The sequence below is a fragment of the Salminus brasiliensis genome, chromosome 11, assembly GCF_030463535.1.
Source record: "Salminus brasiliensis chromosome 11, fSalBra1.hap2, whole genome shotgun sequence".
Taxonomy (NCBI): domain Eukaryota; kingdom Metazoa; phylum Chordata; class Actinopteri; order Characiformes; family Bryconidae; genus Salminus; species Salminus brasiliensis.
The window spans coordinates 34,886,298-34,906,449 of record NC_132888.1 but is presented as its reverse complement, the minus strand read 5'-3'; the positions used below and the strand labels follow the sequence as shown (position 1 = coordinate 34,906,449).

Below are 20,152 nucleotides of genomic sequence, written 5' to 3'. Positions count from 1 at the left end.
CAAAGGTGTGAGTGCCGTTTGTCACATCCTTAAATGCTGTGACCACCAGGTGCGTCTGGTTTGCACTGATTACCCCTAGGGTCTCTGGGAAATGGAGTTCCCTTGGCTAACCGTGCCTCACTGTTGTCGCCCTCTGCTGGTAAGTGGAGGCAGACACTGACCCCTTACAGTCAACTTTTCAAACTTTTTAGATGTCCAACAAGATGCTCACAATATTGCCTTTCTGTGTGAAAACAACAGAGGGCAAGGGCAATCAAAAGGAAACAGGGTGGGGATTATCCATGTTGTAATCTGTAGTGTTTCAGTAGATCTAATCGTCTTGAGGTTGTGAGATTACATGTTTTGTTTAATGTTTAGTTCGGGTAACATCCTTATAAAAGCTAATGTTTAAGTTTATATATCTGTTGTAAAAACCTGCATACCCAGGACCTACAGACAGATGAGAGTCTGTCTTTTAGTTTTGTACAACTAAAACCACTTAATTAGATTATGTAACTGTCTGTCACAGTGTCAGACAGACGTATCATGTAACTCTCATGTTGCAACTCTGCACAACCCTGCGTATACCCTCAATAAATATTTGTTGTTTAAAATGTAAATGGCAAAATGAGAAATTTTACTGTAAATGTAATTTCAAGGTGCACTACATGATTACAATACAATTAATCTTTTGTTAAATTCAGCAAATTTGTCATTATCCTCTGCTAGCTCTCTGTTCCTAATAGGTTAAAAACTAAAAACTAAAAGTAGTCTGACTTGCACATTCAATATGTCTGTTGTCCATTTGAAATTACACAGATAAGTTAAATTAGCTACTTAGCTTCTAAACTTCATATGTTAGTTGCCACCATAATATGCTGAAGGTATTGTAAAGCACTGTCAATTCTAAAAATGTAAAATTCCAAAACCTGTCATTTCTATTTGAGACTTCTAATGTTACCCTGTTCTACACATTCTAGTCGCCTTTCTTCCGCCACTATATTTTTTAACTTGGGAGAAAGAACTCAAGTTGACCGCAAACATTTAATTTGGACATTTTTTTTAAACCATGTCCATGTCAAATACAATGACAAGTAACATTGGCTACGAAGTAACCAATGAGCTTACCATTGACTTGCACACTGCAAAAAGCTTTATGCACTGATAGATTTTAGAATTGTTAAAATTTAGTAGCTAGCTAAATTTGCTTGCACAGACATCATATATTAATTAGCTTGCTACAACAGCTTGTGCCTAGAAAAGGCGACAAATGTCTTGGTTATACAGAACCACACCAACAACAAATCTTGATAGAACTTAATATTAAATGCATTAACATTTACAAATTAACAATTGTCATGATACACTGCAACATGTTGAACAGGAATCTTCAATCCAGGAGAAAGAGTGTGCTTGTAATTTTTTCTTTTATTTCAAATGAGTAAGTAATGAAGTAACCATTAATTTGACCAAAAACAATAAAACAACCATTTAGACAAACATACATTACCTAGAAGATAACATATCATTTTGAACAATCACCCATATGTAGCATGTTGAATTCTATTATTTATTTATTTTTTAGATTTAGCAAATTACAAAGTCAGCATAAGGTATAATAATAGATTTTCATATTTTATGTAAAAAAAAAACAACAACCCAGAGCTACAATATTTTCCACTGCATACTTTGTCACTAATCCTGACTCTTAAATTGGGCACAGATTGGAGGATAGTTGTTCTGGACTTTGGACTTTCAACAGGACATTCAGATGACAGTTGTAGAAATCCTGTTAGGCTCTGCCTAAATAAAATATTTGGTTTTGATTAAATCTGATTAATTCAGAATCCAAGATTAGGCAGATTGTTTGACAGTCAAAGTCCAGACATCAATTGAAATGCAGGACTTTAAGAAAGCTCTGGATAAATGAAAGCCCACAAACCTCAATAAATTGAAGCAATATTGTAAAGACGAGTGGGTTAAAATTCCTGCTGAACAATGTGAGAGACTGATAGTCACACAGTAATCACTGTGGTTCTAAAGCTATTGATCAACGTGGTGTACTTCACACCTTGTTTTACATTTTTGCCTTATTTTATTATGTCCTGGTAAAACCATTTTTCACAATTTAACTGCATGCGTATTAAATCACAGTAAATCAAATTCTGATCAAAATAATAAAAAACAGATTGGACAGTGTTTGGGCTAAATGATTTTCTTTTCAATGAAGAGATCTGTGTTTGAGGTGCATGGTTTGTCACTTTCATGTGCTGAACTCTATTCAACTTCATTTTGTTATTCAACTATACCAAGATAAATACAGTTTTCCATTCTGAGCCACCTAAAACAATTACAACACAACAATTACTTACTCTCAAATTGTTTTCCGATGTTATACGATTTTAATATAACATATAGAAGCTTATAAGAAGCTTTGTTTGTGAGTAGATCAGGTCATCTTTGCTTTAAGAAATTCAGTACCATTGAACTTAAAGCCAATGCAAATTAAAATCCAGTTAAACACCTTTAAATTGTTAAAGATTTAGTTGCATTTAGTACAATAGTAGATTCCCATAAGCACTCATGGATGATTCCTGAACATTTTCAAGCACTCTTATTTTTACCATTGTCTGCTGAATACAGTGCATATGCACACTTGCAGTTCAGCAGCTTATTTAATTGTGAAAAATCAACTTATTTGGGAATGAAACTGATGAACAGGGACTGCTTTGTTTCCAGACACGAATTGCTGTTAGGGCTTCCCCACAACGCAATTTCCTGTCATCATTTTCATTAACAAGCCGTAAAACCTGCCAGTGGTCCCTATCCATAAGTTCCATCTTTCGGCCACAATTCCGACCAAACTTTCCTTGCTAGAAGAGGATTTCATGTCTGAACTGTAATATAATAGCACTGACTTACTTACACTGACTCAGCTCTACACAGAGCTTCTGTCTGAGCTGTAAAATAACTAAGCTCTACACACTGAGCTGTAATATAACACTGACTTACACTGACTCTCATATAGCCTCTGAGCTGTGAGATAATAACAGTGACTTACTGACTAACATTTACTCTCAGCTCTACACATAGCCGCTGTCTGAACTGTAATATAATGTGTCCCAATAAACGTACTTACAGTGTCAGCATTTGTTTTAACACTGTTCGTGCTAGCTTTGTTTTTGTTTTTTTCAGCAATTGTCACTATTTGCCATCTAGAATAGAAAAACATTGATCAATTCCATCAAGTGGTATGCTACATTGCAAATTTGTCTAAAGAAATCTATCTGAATAACCACATTAAACTTGCTTAAACCGTCAAATTAATCTTATATCACTACAGTAAAACAAGTCAGGAAATCAAGTGGATCCATAGTTGAGCTCTGTAAAAACAAAAAATACTTTTTTATTCAAATTATATTAAACCTAAAAATGTATAAAACAGTTAACAAAGCAAATGTGATTTTTCCCATTCATCTTTTGGGTTACATTTATTACGTATTATGATACAGTTACATTTGAATTTCAGGTAAGTATTCGGGGGGGGGGGGGGGCATATGGATTCATGTGGAGCAGAGCCTGTGCACAAACACTTTATTTCTGACTTTGTTTTCTGTTTTGTTATTTAAAAAAAAAATAAAAGTTAATATAATTAAAGAATTTTGAAGCCGTAAAACCTGCCAGTGGTCCCTATCCATAAGTTCCATCTTTCGGCCACAATTCTGAACAAACTTTCCTTGCTAGAAGAGGATTTCATGTCTATACTGTAATATAATAGCACTGACTTACTTACACTGACTCTGTCTGAGCTGTAAAATAATGACACTGATTACACTGACTCTATTAAAAAAGTTAATATAATTAAATAATTTTTAATTGTATGCTTTTTGGAGATTAGCTCATCCTGTTCTCACTTGCATGCCAATGAATCTATTTTAAGCTGAAAACACATGGTTTGCTGATTCACAGCTAAAGACTGCATAGCTCATAGATCTTTCAAAATGTTTTTTTTTAAGAAAACGGTTAATTAAACGTTCCTCCAAGCACCTTAAGAGATTCCTGCAAAAACATTGTATACTTATACTTTTTACAGCATTGCTAAAAGATTTCAGAAACTTTATTCCTTTAACATTTAAAATTAGTTGATCACTTAAATAAATTTTGGAAAAAGAAATATAGAAATTATACAAGAACATTAATATGATATGAGGATACTTAAATTGCTAGTAATGCCTTATTCTTGCAACAAGAATAAGATCAAGCCATGGCAAGTTGGTTTTAGACAGCATCCACTTGACATGTTGTCAAAGATTATCCAGCATGAACTGAAATATTCAGAGGCAGTTCTTCCATTTCTGATCTGACAGGATTGGGACACTCCCACTGCATATACTGACAAAATATATTGTTTATTATATTATAATATTTACATATCTGTGTGTGTGTAGGGGTGTGTGTATTAGAGTGTTCAGTGTAAGGTTGATTGTAGGTGGTTGTAGGAATAGAAAATTATACGTATTGCAGTGAGATTAGGTCTGAACTAGCACTAAGGGATGATCTTGCCTCTTTTACTACTTTTAATAATTATTGTCAACAAAGATTATGTCTGATTCAAATGAGTGATTACTGTGTATGCTTGTGTGGAAACAGACAAGCTAAATCTTCTAATATACAAATACACAGTTATATGAATAACCTAACACATCAGTTCATATTACCTAAATACATACTTTGACTCCCTTGATTTCACTTTTGTTGGGTTCATGTAGCATTTCTCAAGGTGTGGGGCGCATAGGTACCGCAGATGGGGCGCAAGAAATCGGAGGAAATTAACATTTTAAGCCTGTTTTTTTAATGCCTGTCTGTCCAGTTTGCCAATAAAAGGGGCGAAGGGGCGGCAGGAATAAGCCCCAGATGTTTAAAATAAACAACACAATATAAATATAAAATATACAATATAAATAAACAGTACAACAAGACAATGGAGGTGTGTGTGTACAGCATTTAAAAATGTGTTACAATGCATTCTTCCGTGCCAATTGAGAAAGAGAAGATAGACAGCAGCAAAAACTGTTAATTTCATATGTCTGCTTTGCAAATCACAGACAACAAGCAAAGATTTGCTCTTTTGCAAATCTGTGCAAACAAGAGCCATGGCTGAGTAGCTCTTCAAGATTATGGACAGCTACTTCACAGAACATGAACTGAAGTGGGGTTTGCTTTGATGGTGCACAGTCTATGGCAGGGAAAAGGAAAGGACTGCAGGAGGTCTGCACCAGACAGAGTTGACGCACTGTATCATCCATAGGAAAGCGCTTGGCTTTCAGGTAGCTCAGCCCCAAAATAAACAGTTTTGACAGTGGTTATGAATATGGTCAATTTCATCAAAATGTGTCCTCTGAAAGTGCGACTGTTCTTGTGGTATGAGGAAGCACTTCAATCAAGGAAATACTGAGAGTACTGAGGTAATATCTGAGAATCTGACTGAAGTTGCTGAAACAGTTGATTCTGGAGCCACCACAGTGATCCCATACATACAACAGCACATCAGCACATTGAAAGGATTTTTTCAAAAATACTTTTCAAATAGTGCTGTGCAGTATGACTTGGTTGTGAACCCAATTAAACCATAATTTAATTAGTAGGCCAATTTGCAAACATTGATGTTAATGTTGTATCTGGTTGCTATTGATTGAAACTGACTAGAAATTAATGTTACGTCAATAATTTAAATAATAATTTAAAACTGGCATGTGTTTTACTATTTTGTTGGGCCGATATGGCACAGGTGGGGCACAGAAATTCCCCTTCTTCTCAGGTAGGAACTGATAGAAAAAGTTTGAGAACCACAGGGTTACTGTCTGAAACTCTTTGTTTGCTTGAAAAGTAGCACTCTGTTGGTGGAAGACAAATATGGGGGAATGCTTGGCAGTGCAACGGAGAGCCGAAGTGAGGCTGAGACCCTCCAAAAGTGTATTTTTTGTGACACTGAGCACATCGGTAGATGGGTTTGTGAAGTTGTTGAGTGAGTACCCAGAATGCTCTTCAGGTGGCATTGTGCTCCCACCCTGTCTATGTTTCATATTTTTGGAAAATAAGGTAAGTTTCCAAATTTTTATTATGAACAATTAAATATTCTCCCCATGTGCAACTACAACTTATTTTGCCTCTCCTGGAGAGGGATTGAAAATCTGAACATCCAGACCAAGGTAAGTGTGACGAAAGCCTTATTCAATAACAGCTGTTATTATTGTGAGGTTATGTAATTTCTCAACTGTTTGCCAAAGTCCAACCTAGTCAAAAAAAAAAAAAAAGTAATGTGCCAATTTTTACATTTTTTTAAATTATTTATACAAGAATCTTTTTATCTATTTATTTTATCTGATTGTCTAAATTCAAACAATAAAAACAAGTATGTTCATTAGGAGTAACTCAAGAGTCAGAGCTCATCTTTGTTGACCAGAAAATCCCTGCAGAGTTCAGTGATTCCAATCTCTGATGGACTTTGTAATGACTTATTGTAATGACCCAAAGGATGACAATCTTTGACATTTTTTAATCCAGAGAAGAAATAATTCCAAAATTATTTATACAAACATTAATAAAGGCCTCAGTTGTTCTGCTGTCATTAATCATCCTTCATGGAAGCCATTTTCAGGTGTGTGGCAGCAAATCAAAGCATTACAACATAAATTAGTTGCCCTATGTAGCTTTATTTCCTTCACATTCAGCTGGTTCAGCAAACAAAGCCTCACTACTAAAATACTTCATCAAATAAAACATCAGATCATTGATTTTGCACTGAAAACTGATCAGATACAGGTTTTGCAATGTAGTTCTTATCTGACCTAAACACAAGTTAAGCTAATTGAACCTCATATCTTTTTCTAATTTTGAAATTTAAAACAAATCCTTCTCTTGGAGTATTAAACATGAATAACAAAATAGGTTCATCCCTTCATCAGGCATTGTAACAGAACAGAATAGAGTGTGTAATGCAGATTATATCCACTGGAGGGCAATGTCAGAAAAGGATAGAACTGTATTTTTCAATTCTGACAGTAAAAGGTCACCAAGGTAAAATTCACCCCAACACATACAACACATATTGTCGATGTCATGCAAAAAACGTATTTCCAAAATGACAAGGAAAAAAGTGGCAAGAAATCTTTCAATGGTAGTCAATGTAAAAAGGTTTTAGTTCATTTCATTATTAAATGTTGCCACAATGTAAAGAACTGCCAGATTAATTTTAAAGTCAAAAATAGATGCAATATACACTTACCCTAGAATATATGCATGTAATACAAAAACACCATATTACATTTAATTCTGTATATTATTACACCACATGCAGCTCAATTGCAGTATAAATGAAGAAAATATATAATTTAATTAATGCCAGTAAATGAAACTATAAAAAATTAAGACTCAAGAGCATACACTTTGTAGTGAAATGTATCAGACAATGTGATTTTCAGGGTTTTTTTTTTTCTAATTTTGTCTTTCATAGTTGAGGTCTACCTATGATGTCAATTACAGGCCTCTCTCATCTTTTTAAGTGGGAGAATTTGCACAATTGATGACTGACTAAATACTTTTTCCCCCACTGTACATATGGAGTAAAAAACAATGCTAAGATACTGTATAACCTGTATTATACTGCATTAACTGGTTTGTTTCCTAGAATCTTAAACCACAAGAAAGTGAAAATCTAAACAGCAGTCACAAAACTAGTCAGATATCATGCTATCCTAATGGTTTTTTTTTTATTTTTTTATTTTTTATTATTTTTTTTTTTACAATTTTAATCATCCATTGGTCAATTATATGTCCAAATTTGGCTTTGTATTAAAGGAAACTCTAGTTTTACAATTTTAGAATGCTAATCTGTAAGAGTCTAGTAAACATTGTTTCAAATGTTACCTCTAAGTTTTTTACATTGTGCAGGTGTTATTATTTATTATAATATATAATAATATTTTGCAATATCAACTGATATAAATGCATGTAGACAATCATAAATGACTTGTATATGGTTGACATTTATAAACTGACATTTATTGAAATGAGCCTTTATAAGTGTTCATGTAACCTCATGTCAGTTATGACATAATGAATGACTTACACACATTTCATGTAGTCCTATGAACACAGCTCTTCAAGAAAACGTTACAAAGTGTTACCTCATTGCTAAACTCAAACAGACCAAACTCAGACATAAACCTTAAGCTCTGTTCACCCATGCCAAAACCAAACCTACCTATACAAACTCATTGTGGGGTAATACAGAAATACAAACTGATAAAAGAAAAACATGGCATTCTTCCACCTTAAAACATTTACAATTATTTAAACATTTAAAGAATTGTAGTGGAACAGTGAAATATGTACAATCTGAGACAGAATTCTTTAAGAGAGATGACATGGTTGGTTTAGCTATTTATACTGAACTAGAGGGTGATCACTCCACTCAGGCAGGCTGCTCAGCTTCTCTTCAGTACCGGGCTGGATGGGCCAGCCCCAGGCCTTAAAAAAGGAGGCTAGATTCTTCTCCACCACCTTGGAGAAGGTTTCAGCATACAGGTTCATCTTGCCATTGTTGTCCTTTGGCACATTCTTCATGTCATGGTAAGCTGCAAAGACTTTCTTAAAGGCATCCCAGCCAAACTGTTCCTGTAGCTTTAAAAAGAGAAGAAAACAAATAACCTAAAGCTTACAGGTGATACATCTTTTTGTGAAAGCAGTTACTGACTAAATTATTAAATATTTTGTTTTAATTCACTTGTATAGATTTAATGTAATAAATTATTTAACATTATTTATTAAATTTATAGTTTTGTTTCAGCTAAGTACCTCTTTATACACTCATTATGTACAGCTAAAAGGTATGAGATGAAAAAAGAAATGTAACAGGCCTTTAAGATTTTTCTTAAAGATTTCAGATTGACTGCCTCAAAGACATTGGCCATCTACTATTGTTTGTGTTATCTTGTTCTGAGTTTAATATAGTATCTAAGTGCTAAAATCTACCAAAATTGTGACAGTGCTTTTTTTATTTGTGACAGGAAATACAAATGAATAGTCCAACCATATTCAACCATATTCAGTCAGATCTGCCAGAACCATGTGATGGCTAACAAAAGCATCTAGTCAAACTGGTAAAACTTGCTAAGTAGTATTTAACCACATATTAGATGTGTGGTATGTATAATGTTTATACTATATATATGAAATGTATATTTTACATAGGTACATCAGAACACTTTACTGAAAGGGTTACTTAAGCTGCAATGATAAACTACTAAGAATTACTTGCTAACAATTTTGTTCATATTTTGTGGAGTCCCAGTCAAAGTGCAAGTCTCTAAAGTAAGTCAGGAATATTAGACTGGGGTCTTCAGCACTTACCTGCATATAAGTCTCCAAGGCTGTAAACATTTGCCAGTTCTCCAGACACCTGCCTCCCGTGATATACTTTGTAATTTGACTTAGACGTTTCTGTGCTGTCATGTCCCCATGAGCATTTGCGCTGTTCACACCCAGCACCACCTCATGCACATAGACCGACCACAAATTACAGGTAGCCTCAGTCGTATGTGGAGGGAATTCCCAATGAGAGCTCTGCTGGTTATGTCCCAGCTCATGGATAGGTCCCCATAAATCACTTTTACCAGCAACATATGGATTCACCAGATCTGGAGCAGAGCCTGTGTTCATCATAATGGGGTAACCAGAATGCATGAAGCCTGTGGGAACAGGCAAGTCATGTAAACACTGTAATCACATTTATCATGGTGGTAACGATTCTGCCATAAAAGAGGGAAAACTACATGAGACTCACCACAAGAGATCTGAACATCAGCAACAAAGCGCTCCTTGCGGGGAAACTTTGAAGGCTTAGCTGCCAAGTCAGCTATACTCCTCATAATGGAGTCCCAGAGAACGGCAACCATGTCTGGACAATCCAGTTGGCGTATCACCTCTGATGGAAAGGCCATAATGAGATTTTCAAACTCCAGCTCTGCCCAAGGTGCTGGCGCTGTACGGATCTCGGATACCCAGTCAGATACACTGGTCTGTCCTGAGAAAAACATTTGACTTTTACCATGGAATACCATTTCTCAATATTGACTTTCTAATGAGGAGTAACTATTAATCATATTTACCAGACTTGTAGTATGGTGCCTTTACAGCTGTCTCTATGACAACCTCCAAGTCCTGTACTGTACTTCTAGGAGGTGCAATCAGGTATATGAGTCCTCCCCACAGATTACAAACTTGGAGACTCTCTTTTTCCAAAGGGAAACGCTCACACACCAAAGGTGCCCGTTTCAATTCCTCTGCATTGCTTAAGTCGTCTGTTTGACAGCCAATCTGAACCTGCAGATTTTGTGTATTTTATCATATTAAAGTATGCAATAATACAAAATTCAAATAGTTTCTGACATATTTTACTATAAACCTATTGTGTTTTAATTGTTTAGTGTGCAAGCCAATGTGGTGACATGTCAGAATAACATATTAAACAAGTACAGCCAGATAGATATATACCTGCCATCCTTTGCCTATGATTATTCTGGGCACTGTTATGCAAGTCTTCATTCCAGGAGAAAGATAGAGACCTGTGCTTATCCATTCTTCGTTATCTGAAATAAGAAAGCAATTCATTATTTATTTGACAAAAAAAAACAATAAAACAACCACTTAGGCAACATATCATTGTGAACAATCGCCTATATTAAGCCTTTTATATTAAATCATTAAATGTTTTGTTGACCAAACTAACATTAATTTAATTACAAAATTACAAAATGAACATAGGTAATATTATAGGGAAAAAAAACAAAACAAAGCGACTACATTTTCACTGTATTCTTTACCTGCTGTACTTGCACTGATCTTGACTCTTGAATTGGCCACAGATTGGAGGTTAGTTGGTTTTAAAATCATGTATGGCAGAAGTGCATCACGATCTTCACAAACTTTGAACATTGTAGTCCCCACTTGGAGAAGCAGACGATCTTTTGGACTTTTAGCAGGGCATTCAGGGGACACCTGTGGAAATCCTGCCTTAACCAAATATTTGAGAAGTTCAACTACTGACTTATACACATCACAATCGAATGCCTGCATGGACAGATAACGGACACAATCATTGCCAAGCCTTTTTAGGAATTGCTGTTCATAATCTCCCAGCTGCTGGCCATGGAGAACATGCCCAGCAAAACGCTGCAACAAGTCCTGGAAATGATATAACCTTGTAGAGATAATGCCATGTTGGTTCACCTCTGGGGCCTTGTACGTGCCAGCAGTCACAATTTTCTCTGAGAGACACAACCCCATTTTGTCAAGAATATGATTTCCAGGGAAATCTGTCTTCACATTACAACCAGGGTTGCACTTGGCCCACCACCAAGCATGTCCACCAATTAAAAGGCTTCCACCAGCAGCCACAAATTCCTGAATCTCTTTAGACTGAGCATCACTGTAGGAGTTGCAGACAAAGACACTCAAGTCTTCTTTAAACCCAGTCAACTGACACTGCAATCCTGACTTACTCAGCAGGCTGTAGGCATCTTGAAGTTCAGGTAGGACTCCAATAACACCATTAGGTCTTTTATCAAGCCAGTGAACAGCATTGATCATGAAAGTGGACATGGATTCACAACCTAGGTAAGATTCATGGCTGGCTACTATTACACGTCCCTGTCCGTAGTACGCCCCAGCAAGGAATGCCTTTCCCTCTGGGGTAAGCCCAATAGGAAATGCTGAAGGACCGTTCACCAGCACCTCAGATGGTGCAGAATCACTTTGGATGTTAAATTCAGACAAACCTTGCAAAAGGAATTCTAAGTCACCTTCGAAAACATGCGGAGCTTTGTACAAACCAGCACTTACAGTGTTGTCTAAAAGGCACAATCCCATCTTGCTGAGGATGCGATTTCCAGGACAATCTATCAAAACATTGCGCCCACGATGACTTTGGGCCCACCACCAAGCATGTCCACCTATCAACAGGCCACCACCTGCAGCAACAAACTCCTGAATCTCTTTACACTGAGCATCATTGTAAGAGGTGCAGACAAAGACACTCAGCTCTCTCTTAAAACCAGTAAACTGACACTGTAGTCCTGTTGTGCTCAGTATCCTACAGGCTTCTTTAAGTTCTGGTAAGACACCAATAACCTCCTTACGTCCTTTATTAAGCCAATTAACTGCATTAATCAAGAAAGTGGACAGTGATTCACGGCCAAGGTAGGATTCATGGCTAATCAAAATTACTCGTCCCTGTCCATAGTGGGCCCCAGCAAAGAATGCCTTTCCATCTGGATTGATTCCAATAGGAAATGCTGAAGGTCCGTGCACGAATACTTCAGATGGTACAGCCGGCCCCTGTATGTCAAACTCAGACACACCTTGTAAAAGGAATTGCAGGTCATCTTTGAAAGTCTTGACACTCCTGGTGAAGAAAACAATAAATAGGAATTTTAGGATAATAGTAAATATGTGGTATTTACAGTCAGACCCATAAGTATGTGGATGTCAACCAACTAATTATTTTTATTTTGAATTCCATAATGTATATAAACAGTAGACACTTAGTTTTACTTTGATTTACATTCAAATTACATGTATAGTGTACAAATTATAAATTCTTCCTCATTTTAGGGGCAAAAACTGTAGTTGGCAAACATGTATCTATGAATGGCACTGTATATATTTAATTTTCTTGCTTTCATTGCATTGTAATTCTTCCAGAGAGCATATACTGTTGTGTCCAAATATTTGGTCAAAATATCTATTTCTGTGAACAAGAGTGTGAACAAGAGTGTGAACAAAATAGTAGTTTAATGTTTCCTGTCCTACTGGCTGCAACATTAGACCAAGGCATGATTGATCTATTTATAATGCTGTAAGATGTTAATTATCTGAACAAGACATATCCTCAAGAAATGAATCCAAACTACTAAGTCCTGATGCCTTTTTGCTTTTAATTTGTCTCCATAATCAAATAAATAAATAAAAAAGTAGCATTATTTAAAATATTACAGAAATTTGCTTTTTTTTTAGATTCATTTCATTATCAAGTTCCCAAACTTTGCATGCTAATGTATCTAGTTTAAGCTGAACACAAATATAGGTGTAAGCTTGCATTTTATTCATAACTGTTGTTGAAAAAATCCACAAATCATGGATGGACATGTAATAAACGTGAATGCACTTGTTTTTACAATGCACTTTATAACAGGTTTTACTCACTGCATCTTTCACTTTACTACATAGGCTTGAGTTTTAAATGAGGTTTCAATGATGATGTATTCACATTTGCACCATCCTATCCCATTTATTAGTTTAACATATCAAATAGAAATTTAGATATTACACTTCCAAGACTGCAAGTATGACGTTGAAGTAAATATAAATATTTATGGAAGAAACTTACATGACTGGAAATGACTTCTGCTTCAGCAAGTGCAAGATGTAGCACAAGTTGAGTTGAGAAAGCAGCACAGTGAAACAAGCTGTTAGAGGTTGTCCAGCCTGAGATGTTATATGTACATATATAGCCAGTTCATCCCTCCCTGATCTGATAGGATTGGGATACTCCCACTTCATACACTGAAAAAATAGTCTATTCAGTGCTTTACGATGTGTGATTTGAAGGTGGAGGTGGACGTACACACAGGAATTTATTTAAAACAAAACAAACCAGAACAAACAAGCTACAAGAGAACATGAACTTGGAAATACTATAAGCACTGAAACTAATAAACAAACAGAAACAGGTTGAGCAACTATAACAAATGCAGAAACTAACTAAGAAAACTTACAGAAACCAAACAAACAGGCCATGCCAACATACGGTATACTGACATTTACATACATACACATGCTCACACATGGGGTAGTAATACAAAGACAAACAAGGAATACCTGGGACTAACAAGTAGGTGTGGCACAGGTGGGAACACTGATGAACAGCCGGGGCTAGGAATGACAAGAGACAAACAGAGCCATGTGCTAGGAAGAACATGGTGATACCAAACAAAGGGACAGGCGTGAATGGATACTGGACAGGTGACTGGACACTGGGTATGAATGGGGAGCGGACAGGTAACTGAAATGGGGACTGAACAGGAGGCAAAACAAGAGACTGAACATTGGGCATGAACTGGCACTGGACAGTTTGACCATCTCTGGGGCAGTGCAGTTATAAGAGTCTAAGTGGCCTCCCTCACTAGTCTCTGTATCGCAAGGTCACTCTGTTTGTTACAAATAGATTTACGCCATATTCCTTCCATTTCTTAATGAGGATTTTTAAATGAACTCTTTTTGCTTTTTCAGAAACCTTTTCTCTATGTTATGTGGAGTGTTTTTTGTCTTGATATATTTGTAGCCAGGAATGCTGATTAACCAGTGACTGAAACTTCTAGACAGGTGTTGTCACAATACCACCGAATGTCTCTGCAGTTCCAGACTCAGTATCCCAGAATCCTCTGGGAGATTGCCAGAGCGATCATGTGACTCCTAACTTCCTAACCTCCTAACTACATGCTCTCGGTTACCTGAGTTCAGATCTTTTTCACCTGTGCCATGTCTAATTAGTATAGTATATAAGCCCGGGCTTTAGCTTTAGTCAATGTCAATGAGACTTCTGCACCTCTCAGCAGGTATTTTGGGCCACTCCTCATGAGCATACTTCTCCAGTGTCTCATGTTTGAAGGGTGCCTTTTCCAGACGGCATGTTTCAGCTCCTTCCAAAGATGCTCAATAGGATTTAGGTCAGGGCTCATAGAAGGCCACTTTAGAATGGTGTAATAATGTTTTCCTCTTAGCCATTCTTGGGTGTTTTAGCTGTGTTTTGGGTCATTATCCTGTTGCAAGACCCATGACCTGCGACTGAGACCAAGCTTTCTGACACTGGGCAGCACATTTCTCTCTAGAATCCCTTACTAGTTTTGAGATTTCATTGTACCCTGCACAGATTCAAGACACTCTGTGCAAGATGCAGCTAAGCAGCCCCAGAACATAATAGAGCCTCCCCCATGTTTCACAATAGGGATAATATTCTGTTCTTATTCTGTCTCATCTGTCCATAGGACATTTTCCCAGAAGCTTTGAGGCTTGTCAACATGTAGTTTAGCAAATTCCGGTCTGGCTTTTTTATAATTTGTTTTTAACAATGGTGTCCTCCTTGGTTGTCCCCAATGAAGTCCACTTTGGCTCAGACAACGATGGATGGTGCAATCTGACACTGGTGTTCCTTGAGCTTGAAGTTCACCTTAATCTCTTTAGAGGTTTTTCTGGGCTCTTTTGTTACCATTCATATTATCTGTTTCTTTGATTTGTCATAAATTTTCCTCCTGCGGCCACGTCCAGGGAGGTTGGCTACAGTCCCATGGATCTTAAATTTGTGAATAATATGTGCAACTGTTCTTTCTTTTCTTTCTTTCTGCGTTATGTATTTTGAGAATTCCCCACCTAGCTCTGACCAAGATAACATATCGTTTGTCATATCTCGTCTTGACTGGTAAAGCCATAGAGTGGACAACGACTAGTCTGATTAATCACCTGACTTATGTTAAATTTATTAAAGATTTCAAAACAATCTACAACTCCTCTTAAAACCAGACTGCCAGGTTTCCAACTTTCCAGGTTTCCAGTGTTTCTTACCTTGCCTGTTTCTATGGTATATGTTTCATATATTTTGTAGCCTTCTGTGTTTCTGTTCCTGGTGTTTGTTTTCTTCTGTTCTTACCTAGTTTATTTGAGTTCTCCTGCATTGCTTCTGTTGAGTTTTCATAGATGTCCCTGTGGACTATGATAATAAAGACTGCTTGTATTTGCATCTTGCTATTACTCGAAAATCGTTTTGTTTCCAGGCAAGGATTGCTGATAGGAGTCAACACAGGTCCCTCACAATCAATTTCTAAAAGAACACTCATTCACAAGTTATGAAACCTGGCAGTGCTTCATCAGCCACAATTCTGAAAACTTTCCTCTACACTGAGATTTTTGCCACCACTGCTGGTGGACCAAATGCAGTCACGTCTTTCTGCCAGTTATTAACTTCTGCTTTGCAACACACTTTCCACACATCAAACAGAGAGACATTCTTGTGCAGTGCTGTCTCCAGGAGCCTGAAGTTACTACTACCTTAAACATGCAAGGTGGCTTTTTCTTTGTCCAGGGAGTTTATATATCCTTTTGACTCCTTTAGACTGCTAAAGGAGGAACTGACTCTGATTTGCATAACCATATTAAACTTGCTTGCACAGTCAAATTAATCTTATATCAGTAAAGTAACTCAAACAAAGGTCAGGAACCTAAGTGGTGCAGTAGTTCTGTAAACACAGAGAATACTTTTTAAAATAAAGAAATCATTAAACTTGAAATCAAACATTTTTGGGTAAAATATGGTTACGTTGATTTTTTTTCTTTTATTCTTTTAATATTAATATCTTTAGACAAACACACACAAATACACATTTCCTAATCCTTGTTATTATTATCATCATTCATTACAAACTAACAAATGTACCACACAGGGTTCATATATTTTTAGAATTGTGACATTCTCTACAGCTACACATTCTTCCACAATTGTATTTTAATTTTTAAAAAGTTACAAATATCCCCTCCAAAGATCATAGCAAATTGCTAACAGGTGACATTATTACCAATTCCAACAGAATTGAAAATTATATATACGCCTTAATGGATCACACTTTGTGGTCATAATGAGGTCTTTATTGATCCAAACACAGAATCAGAAAACAGTTTAACCAAAAGAGTCCAGAAAACACACAGAACCCAAAGCTACACTGCTAAATATGGGGCCAGGTGGTCGCTGGACCCCAGGTGGCCAGGTGGACCCTGTGGTACACCCTGAGCAAGGCACATCGCAATACTCATTGCTATCTTACACCCCACCAATAGTCTAGTTTCACGTGTGCCCAATGCACATATACCCCCGCTTTGCACAAGAGACAAACAGAGCCATGTGCTAGGAAGAACATGGTGATACCAAACAAAGGGACAGGCGTGAATGGATACTGGACAGGTGACTGGACACTGGGTATGAATGGGGAGCGGACAGGTAACTGAAATGGGGACTGAACAGGAGGCAAAACAAGAGACTGAACATTGGGCATGAACTGGCACTGGACAGTTTGACCATCTCTGGGGCAGTGCAGTTATAAGAGTCTAAGTGGCCTCCCTCACTAGTCTCTGTATCGCAAGGTCACTCTGTTTGTTACAAATAGATTTACGCCATATTCCTTCCATTTCTTAATGAGGATTTTTAAATGAACTCTTTTTGCTTTTTCAGAAACCTTTTCTCTATGTTATGTGGAGTGTTTTTTGTCTTGATATATTTGTAGCCAGGAATGCTGATTAACCAGTGACTGAAACTTCTAGACAGGTGTTGTCACAATACCACCGAATGTCTCTGCAGTTCCAGACTCAGTATCCCAGAATCCTCTGGGAGATTGCCAGAGCGATCATGTGACTCCTAACTTCCTAACCCTCTAACTACATGCTCTCGGTTACCTGAGTTCAGATCTTTTTCACCTGTGCCATGTCTAATTAGTATAGTATATAAGCCCGGGCTTTAGCTTTAGTCAATGTCAATGAGACTTCTGCACCTCTCAGCAGGTATTTTGGGCCACTCCTCATGAGCATACTTCTCCAGTGTCTCATGTTTGAAGGGTGCCTTTTCCAGACGGCATGTTTCAGCTCCTTCCAAAGATGCTCAATAGGATTTAGGTCAGGGCTCATAGAAGGCCACTTTAGAATGGTGTAATAATGTTTTCCTCTTAGCCATTCTTGGGTGTTTTAGCTGTGTTTTGGGTCATTATCCTGTTGCAAGACCCATGACCTGCGACTGAGACCAAGCTTTCTGACACTGGGCAGCACATTTCTCTCTAGAATCCCTTACTAGTTTTGAGATTTCATTGTACCCTGCACAGATTCAAGACACTCTGTGCAAGATGCAGCTAAGCAGCCCCAGAACATAATAGAGCCTCCCCCATGTTTCACAATAGGGATAATATTCTGTTCTTATTCTGTCTCATCTGTCCATAGGACATTTTCCCAGAAGCTTTGAGGCTTGTCAACATGTAGTTTAGCAAATTCCGGTCTGGCTTTTTTATAATTTGTTTTTAACAATGGTGTCCTCCTTGGTTGTCCCCAATGAAGTCCACTTTGGCTCAGACAACGATGGATGGTGCAATCTGACACTGGTGTTCCTTGAGCTTGAAGTTCACCTTAATCTCTTTAGAGGTTTTTCTGGGCTCTTTTGTTACCATTCATATTATCTGTTTCTTTGATTTGTCATAAATTTTCCTCCTGCGGCCACGTCCAGGGAGGTTGGCTACAGTCCCATGGATCTTAAATTTGTGAATAATATGTGCAACTGTTCTTTCTTTTCTTTCTTTCTGCGTTATGTATTTTGAGAATTCCCCACCTAGCTCTGACCAAGATAACATATCGTTTGTCATATCTCGTCTTGACTGGTAAAGCCATAGAGTGGACAACGACTAGTCTGATTAATCACCTGACTTATGTTAAATTTATTAAAGATTTCAAAACAATCTACAACTCCTCTTAAAACCAGACTGCCAGGTTTCCAACTTTCCAGGTTTCCAGTGTTTCTTACCTTGCCTGTTTCTATGGTATATGTTTCATATATTTTGTAGCCTTCTGTGTTTCTGTTCCTGGTGTTTGTTTTCTTCTGTTCTTACCTAGTTTATTTGAGTTCTCCTGCATTGCTTCTGTTGAGTTTTCATAGATGTCCCTGTGGACTATGATAATAAAGACTGCTTGTATTTGCATCTTGCTATTACTCGAAAATCGTTTTGTTTCCAGGCAAGGATTGCTGATAGGAGTCAACACAGGTCCCTCACAATCAATTTCTAAAAGAACACTCATTCACAAGTTATGAAACCTGGCAGTGCTTCATCAGCCACAATTCTGAAAACTTTCCTCTACACTGAGATTTTTGCCACCACTGCTGGTGGACCAAATGCAGTCACGTCTTTCTGCCAGTTATTAACTTCTGCTTTGCAACACACTTTCCACACATCAAACAGAGAGACATTCTTGTGCAGTGCTGTCTCCAGGAGCCTGAAGTTACTACTACCTTAAACATGCAAGGTGGCTTTTTCTTTGTCCAGGGAGTTTATATATCCTTTTGACTCCTTTAGACTGCTAAAGGAGGAACTGACTCTGATTTGCATAACCATATTAAACTTGCTTGCACAGTCAAATTAATCTTATATCAGTAAAGTAACTCAAACAAAGGTCAGGAACCTAAGTGGTGCAGTAGTTCTGTAAACACAGAGAATACTTTTTAAAATAAAGAAATCATTAAACTTGAAATCAAACATTTTTGGGTAAAATATGGTTACGTTGATTTTTTTTCTTTTATTCTTTTAATATTAATATCTTTAGACAAACACACACAAATACACATTTCCTAATCCTTGTTATTATTATCATCATTCATTACAAACTAACAAATGTACCACACAGGGTTCATATATTTTTAGAATTGTGACATTCTCTACAGCTACACATTCTTCCACAATTGTATTTTAATTTTTAAAAAGTTACAAATATCCCCTCCAAAGATCATAGCAAATTGCTAACAGGTGACATTATTACCAATTCCAACAGAATTGAAAATTATATATACGCCTTAATGGATCACACTTTGTGGTCATAATGAGGTCTTTATTGATCCAAACACAGAATCAGAAAACAGTTTAACCAAAAGAGTCCAGAAAACACACAGAACCCAAAGCTACACTGCTAAATATGGGGCCAGGTGGTCGCTGGACCCCAGGTGGCCAGGTGGACCCTGTGGTACACCCTGAGCAAGGCACATCGCAATACTCATTGCTATCTTACACCCCACCAATAGTCTAGTTTCACGTGTGCCCAATGCACATATACCCCCGCTTTGCACCATTAAAATAGCAATCTGCACAAAGTCAGACTGCGCATGGCTCTTGCTCTTAAAGGGAATAGCAAGTGACACGCTGTTTGGTTTATTGCACATTACGCCCAAAACACACCCATGAATAATTAAGAGATGTTTTAAGCCAAGCAAGGCATACTTTTCCAGTCATTACGATAGCAAAGACACACTGACATGCCCTAAATC

The 20,152-nt window shown here is 37.1% G+C and overlaps 1 protein-coding gene across 1 annotated transcript; it reads right to left on the bottom strand.

Annotated features, from left to right (window-relative positions):
* Positions 1-8,216: 8,216 nt before the first annotated feature.
* On the bottom strand, positions 8,217-13,509 carry LOC140565430 (TRPM8 channel-associated factor homolog). The gene is made up of 7 exons (XM_072691334.1): positions 13,427-13,509; positions 10,863-12,442; positions 10,534-10,628; positions 10,149-10,362; positions 9,824-10,063; positions 9,391-9,728; positions 8,217-8,661 (listed from the first exon to the last, which is right to left on the bottom strand). Coding segments are annotated over exons 1-7 (2,712 nt in total). The 5' UTR covers positions 13,429-13,509; the 3' UTR covers positions 8,217-8,418.
* Positions 13,510-20,152: the final 6,643 nt, after the last annotated feature.

Excerpts from the sequence above, each read along its gene's own strand:
- LOC140565430 (XM_072691334.1), bottom strand. Across the intron at positions 10,363-10,533 it reads TCATAGGCAAAGGATGGCAG|GTTCAGATTGGCTGTCAAAC; the intron begins GTATATATCTAT and ends CAAAATCTGCAG. Across the intron at positions 8,662-9,390 it reads CCTTGGAGACTTATATGCAG|CTACAGGAACAGTTTGGCTG; the intron begins GTAAGTGCTGAA and ends CTCTTTTTAAAG.